This window comes from Cygnus olor, chromosome 4 (assembly GCF_009769625.2).
Source record: "Cygnus olor isolate bCygOlo1 chromosome 4, bCygOlo1.pri.v2, whole genome shotgun sequence".
NCBI classification, from domain to species: domain Eukaryota; kingdom Metazoa; phylum Chordata; class Aves; order Anseriformes; family Anatidae; genus Cygnus; species Cygnus olor.
Genome location: NC_049172.1, coordinates 51288449 through 51295433, shown reverse-complemented (window position 1 = coordinate 51295433; position 6985 = coordinate 51288449). Strand labels below are relative to the sequence as shown.

At 33.1% G+C, this 6985-nt stretch overlaps 1 protein-coding gene across 5 annotated transcripts in view; it reads right to left on the bottom strand.

Moving 5' to 3' along the window:
• Positions 1–5666: 5666 nt before the first annotated feature.
• The window catches only part of GABRA2 (gamma-aminobutyric acid type A receptor subunit alpha2), a 56484-nt gene continuing 55165 nt past the window's right edge, over positions 5667–6985 (bottom strand). For 4 of the 5 annotated variants that reach the window (XM_040556019.1, XM_040556022.1, XM_040556021.1 and 1 more), the window contains exon 10: positions 5667–6525. In XM_040556019.1, coding sequence (XP_040411953.1) covers positions 6217–6525 — 309 coding nt within the window. In that variant the 3' untranslated portion in view covers positions 5667–6216. The remainder of the gene's footprint in view (positions 6526–6985) is intronic. The other variant, XM_040556023.1, reaches the window with a different exon arrangement.

The window sequence follows — 6985 nt, the reverse complement described above, 5'->3', positions numbered from 1 at the left end:
TAATCACTTGCATTAAAATTAAAGTGCCTTCAAATGTTTCTTAACAAAGTGACTATTCTGGAAGGTGAAAGGGTGCTGTTTAGGAACTGATTTTTTAACAGTTTATAGATACGGTGCATATGTACCGTACATGTGTATGTACACATTGTACATGTGCATTCTAATAGATGTAAAGAACTACATTGCATTCCGTGCTAATGCTAAGCTACAGTAGCCTATAAACTGACAAATTCAGCCAAAATGAACATCTATTAAAGAATATCAAAAGCAGTTGATCAAAGCATTATCTCATTCCATTCTCTATTTGCATCCATCCCCAACAGCATAGATAAATGGATGAAGTACTGAAAAACAAAACAACACTTCAACTTGTTGAAGCTCACCTCTTTGAATATCAGATGAATGAAACCACTCAGTGCAATCATTAAACACCTTGAATGCATAAATACGTGCTCCAGGCCACTTGATCAAGGGATGAATTCAAAATGTTGTATAAGGAATATAAGTTTGAAAGCAAAATATAACTTCTAAATCATCCAACAATAAAAATATATTCATATATATTTATGTAGACACCAACACTAGAAGAAGATTATACATCATCTTGCATATTTTAAAACATCCTCCAAATTACTTTTTGTGAGTGTTATCACCCACTCCTAACTCGCAGCACTTTCACGATATTCTTAAAAGGCATTAATATGTACCAGGACTAAGACATCAAGTCTCATATTTCAGTATGAGTGTTTCTTCTTTTAAAGGCTTTTCTCTTGCGTTAAAGAACTAAACACCTCTATCCAAAGGAGAGTCCAGGTGTACTCCTAGGTGTACTGCCCTTCTGGAAAAAAAAAAAAAACTTAATGACTTCAGTGATATAGAGGAATATCCTTAGGATCCCAAACATTTTTCCTTTAAATTCAGTGCAAGTTTCGCCCCAATCTCAGTCAAAGAGGTCAAACCCTCAAAGCTTAATCTCTTCCAGTAAGATCTAATCACAGACTTCAAACATGTGCACAAGGACTCACCTAGAGAGATCTAAATCTAGAAGAAAGAAAATTAAATGAAGTAGAGGAAAACAAACTTTTAATATAATTAACGTATGTCATTCATTGAAAAAAAATTTTTGAGCCTTTAGCTTTCACTACTGAAGTTCTAAAGTGATGAAGCAACTTGTGGATCCTCAGAAGGCTAGAATTAACATTTGGATTCATAACAGCAAAATTAAACATTCTGATTGGTAGGAAGTTTGGGTTATCTACAGAAATGAAGCAGCAGAAGTTCGCCTTGAGTAGAAAAAAACTACAGAACAAGGTAATGGTAAAGGGATACTTAAAGTTACACTGCAAATTGACAGCCTTCTACCAGAAGATACACTGTCATTGGGAAGGGGTGAAAGGAATCCAAAAACTCTTCTTTCTAAAGAACTACTCCCTTTTTTGGAGGCTGGAGTGTGACATGACTTTAAATTCATTTATTTTAATGTTTCAAAGTCAAATTATACCATACTCAGAGATTCTATTTAGATTTGTTTAAACACTTGTATATTTATCATGCTCTGTTGTTGTTGTTTGATTTGTTTTGCTTTTATTTTTGTTTTTGTTTTGGTGAAGCTATTTAACTTTCTTGGCTCATTTTTGAATGTTTTCTTACTCTGTTTCAAAACTCATTGCATTACTTATCTAAACTTTAACATTGCATGTTTGTACACAATGGGCCATAGGCTGATGATCTCTTCATATCCATACTGAAATTCTCTTTCATGCATTTTTTTTTAGGAATGGAAATATTCAGAAGCATAGTCTTTTATCTATTTTGTAAAAGGCCAAAGCAAAAACTTGTGCACCACTAAGCTTTCAGAATAGGAATGAGAGGTATGGAGGATGGATGATGACCATGTGCATAACTGAAAGTCACAGCTCTTAAGAAAACAAAACCTGGAAATAAAAAATTTCTGCTCTATTCCTGAAGTTTTTTTCCTCCTTCTGCCTTAGATGGCAGAACATAAAAGCATACAACATTTTGCATGGTTTTCATAAAGCTGTCAGCAGAAGCTTCTCACTTTCAAAGGCACAAATCATTTCCCTCAAATTCAGTGGAATTATACAAGAAGTATTCCAATTTCACACGCTCTAAAAGTTACTTTACCACAACTCCCATAATGAAAGCTCAGAACTGAACCCAAAACAAAAATACACATTACCTCCTTCAATGGCTTCTTCATCAATAATTTTGCAATTCACAGGCACAGTTACACAGCCATTTTATTCTCTTTACCCTTTTCCTCCCCAGTATATTCATAAGGTCATTTAGTAATATTCCTGTTTGGTGTCTAATGAAGCTCTTTCCTGCTCTCCTGTAACAATACAGGCAGACTACCCCCTTAATTTAGCACAACTATAGTAGTATGAGTAGTTTCCCAAGCTAAAGCTCCTACCTACAGTAATTTTTAAGATGCTCAGTAATGCAGCAGTTATTATTTGATTTACCCACATACAGAAAGTGAAGTTAATTTCATTGCCTACAACATAATCGAAAATTTTGGAAACCCGTTTTAAAAGCAATATCTTAAGAAGTCTCCAGCAGACAACCCTGGCTGATAAACCCTGCTGATTTCTATATTCTTCCCATGCTGATTTATAAATTACTGTTAAATTACTGACCGCATGCATCCAGAATTACATGTCCCAGTACTACACTGGAAACCTATTTCATCAACTTTGTTCTGAATTACGATAACTTCAATCCGTGTTTACTACAGTGTTGTATCATTGCATTTATTCTATTTTTTTCTTAAGTCACATAGAATATGACATGACACCCTGCAAGAATAGAAAAAATAAATTAATTATTATGTCAACCAAAAATTTCACAGGTAGATTCCATGTACAAATCCCTAATAGTGAGATAACTTGTATTTATTCGTTCATGCTCTATCTTTGTTTTAAGTGTTTAATATCAGCAAGTCTTACTCAAAATAAAAGAAATTTTTGTTTGGCACATACATTTCTGAGACAAGCATTAAAATCCCAGACAGAGTAGCCATACTGCTAAATGGAAAGAAGGCCTAACTATAGTATTTTAGTGTTCCTTGCATGATGCTTGTGTTCACTTTAATGTTTACATTCAAATTCACTTATCCAGTTGTTAGTCTTAAAAATTTGCAATTTATGTGTAGCCAGTTTACTTATTTTAGATATTTTGGTAGTGAATAATAAAGCAGACTCCTAATTCCCACAGGAGTTTGCTTTAATGCAGACCAACTGAACTAGATTTAAAAGTAAACCTTTTCTGTAGTGTATACACTCTAAAACCTTGCTGATGCCCACAGGAACTGAATGGAGATACTTAACATGATTAACTTTTACAGAGTGAATTTATAGTAATAAATAACAGTATAATAGGCATAATAGTATGCTTATTTTTCTATATTAGTGTGTGAAAAATATATCTTTAGCATGTGATAAGCACCCATTCTTTTGCTCGATTGCCTCTATGCATAATACAAGCATAGAGAAAATGGTCAGTGAACAAAAAAATAATTGTACCCAATAAAAGTAGTAGCAGCAGAGCTGACTCACATGAAACAGAATCAGGCTTCTTGTGCAAACTGAAGATACGCTTTTTGCATGCAGTTGAAAATTACACAGATGTTATCTACCAGAGAAAAGAAGAGTACTTGCTGGAGAAGAAGACTTGTACAGTTATAAAACATTCAGGGTACCCATTCTTAGATAAGGATGTAAAATCTTTCCTCATTGTTATCCAACATGCCTCCAAGAACACTCATGTTTGTAGTGGGGAGAGTTCTGACTACACAGTGTCATCTGTGGAGTAATGCACAACATTATTTAAATACTGTGAAGTGTTGGGAGTATCTGCGATGTGGCCAAGGGTGAAACACAAACCTCTCTTTCTCATCCCCGAGTTCTATGTGGTTCAGAGTCCCTAAATCTTGCTGATGTGAACTGAAGGTAAGAACTCTCACTAGGTCACAGACCTCAGCTACAGAAAACATAATCAAGCTACTTAAGTCCAAGAGCAGTTAAGCATGGGCCTCCATTAAACTATACAGTCAGAGCCCTTTGCCAAAAACAGAGTTAAATGTGAAGGGATTTTTCTACAGTTCTAATATTTACAATTATTTGTACATATGTACATATTTATATATTTATTCATACCTGGACAATGTGACATTAAAGGGAAAATTTAAAATTTACAAATGAAACATTTTTAAAATGTGTAATTATACCATGAAAAAAAACTTTTTTTTTTTTTTTTTTATTGCTTGCCTTCCAGCCTTATGCTCATAATCACACTATTGCACACATCTCCATATTACATGGAAGATCTACATTTATATATAAATATATATGAAAATAAGGATATTTTTATTTTAATGTTCTAAGTAAAGTGCTCGTTTTTTAACTACTGTTGATGAGAAAGGTTTAATCTGAGAGTTTAATTAGAGGGACTTAAAGGGATACACACCTTGTCCATGCTTCTCCCTTTATTTTGCTGACTTATTTTGTCGATGTCAACTCTGTCTTAACTATTAATTCTGTTCTTAAAATGCATTTGTGACCTTGACATCTATACTGTCACACAAAGTACAAAACAGAATCACATTAAAAGCAAAGAAAATGCAAGAAAATAAAACAGCAAATGAAAGCAGTTTCTCTTTGTTGATTTTAGCACATTTCCATGTCTTAAGATACTCTTTTATTTGATTTTAGAAATATTTGTACAACTTTGTTAAACTCTGAACATACCTATTTTATGCACTATACTCAAATACTGTACAAAACTGCAATAAATGACACTATACGACTACATATGTCTCTACTAGAAGACATCATCATAAAGGTGTATCTTTTTTTAAAGATCAACTAATAACTGCTAATGTATGTGTGAATCAAAATATTTTTGATTGGCCACATATACTAAAATCTAAATACAGTACACAGTTATTACTTATGTCATCATTTACCAGGCCTTTAGGGGCATAAAGAATGTTTGCAAAGGCTTAGAAGAAAAAAAAATTTACTGATCAGTATTAAATGTTCATATAAAATTGCAAATGGCAGCTCCAATTTTATCATAATCGTATATATGAAATACAATTGATACCTACTGATGATGCATGACCTTTTATTAAAAAAATAACATTCAAATCTTAGCAAAACCATTTCTAGTATACAAAGTTGTTGGAAATTTATGTCAGCAAAATGTAAAGTTGCAATTTACAAAAGCAGCAGTAAATTTTATTCATATGGACAATTTCCTGAACTTAAATCATGAATTCTTGTTTCCTTTGAAAAATATGCTTTCTGGGACAAATACAGGTAAATCTTTCAATGGCAGGTTTTAGCATATCACTAAGCAAGGAAAAGAGTATATTATATTACTGATAAACTTAATCCCCAAAAATTTGAGTGCTTTTATGAACCCGACAATAATGTAATTAAGAACAAAGTCAAGAAGCAGAAAAATGCAACTTTGCTGAACCAGACAACCTGGTTTAGCAACATCACATAAAGAAAACGGTGAAAAGAATATAAGTGGAAGTTGCCTGATATTAGAAATTTGATTAACACCTACTTTTCCCTGAAATCAATTGGAATAGTTTATTAACAACTTCAAACAGGACAGAAGTAAGAAACTTGTGGCTTTTGCCATATAGTAGTAGCCTTTACTACCTCTTCAGCCTAACTAGTATCCAGAATGATTGTGAACAATAGAACTGTATGACCTCCGTACTCTTATGTACATGGGTACCGCTATTGTATGAAACAATTACACCCTTTTTAAAAAAATCACTTTTCTAAATGACAGTTTCTTTCATTAAAGTAGAATTAGTTACTTTATAGAAAAATATCTTAACTTTAAATTAAAAAAATACTGTTCCTAAATAATTAAGTAGGATCATATCTTCATTTCACTGTATGGAGAGAATATAATTCTGTATATTTGAATCCTAGTTTAACAGAACTCCCCTGGGTATAACTTTTAAAGAGCTGGCTATATTTGCCATGGGTGGTATCTGTTTACAGACCCATGAATTAACACTGTGTCCCTCCTTTGGAGATACACAGATAAGACATCTATATACACTCTGTACATAATGGTTCACAGATTAGCAGTTATTAGTCGTACTGTACATAGCAAACAACCTATCTGATTAGAATGATGTTTTAAGTCCTCAGTGCAATTCAGCTTTTAGGTTGATGGCGCAAAGCCAAGTAAGACAGGCTCCCTGTTTAAATATGTAGCCCAATACACTAAATTAAAAGTACCAAATAAGACAGGAAACACTATTCTAGACATTCTGTCAATTTTGCTAACACTGTTGAATGTCTTCTTCGCTTCCTGTGGCTTCGCTTCTGGTTTTGCCTTGTTGGGTTCTGCAGTTGTAGCACTCTTGGAGATGGTCGGCAGCACTGAGTCCTTGGTAATATTTGGAGCATAGTTGGCAACAGCTACTGCATAGGCATTGTTTTTCTTAATGACAGATGCTTTTTCTTTTTTCTATTGGAAACAGCATGAAGTTAAGTATTTAATGTGTATTTGTTGTATCAGACTTAATAAAACAACATTTCAAATGTGAAATAAACAAGTGAGTATGTTGAAATAAGTGCCAGGAATACCATAATGATCAATTCAAATATGAAGAAACATGCTTGCAGTTTATCCAAAAAGAAGGTATAGGTAACATAAGAATGTTCTAAACACATGGACACTGTCCATCAAAAGCCCTGCTGAAGTTATATGATTAAAGGTCTGTTACTGTGTTTGTAAGAATAACTGGAAAAGTATCAGTCTTACTCTGTTTTGTTTCTAACTCCTTACAACAGAATTACAAGATCTTTAAAGTGTTCTCAGTTAAGAGGACTAGAAGGATCTTCTGATTTAAAACATCATCTATTTTTTATTAATAGCCAATTTTATCAAAACAGTTTATTATAGCTGATTGGAAATCAGACTGTTT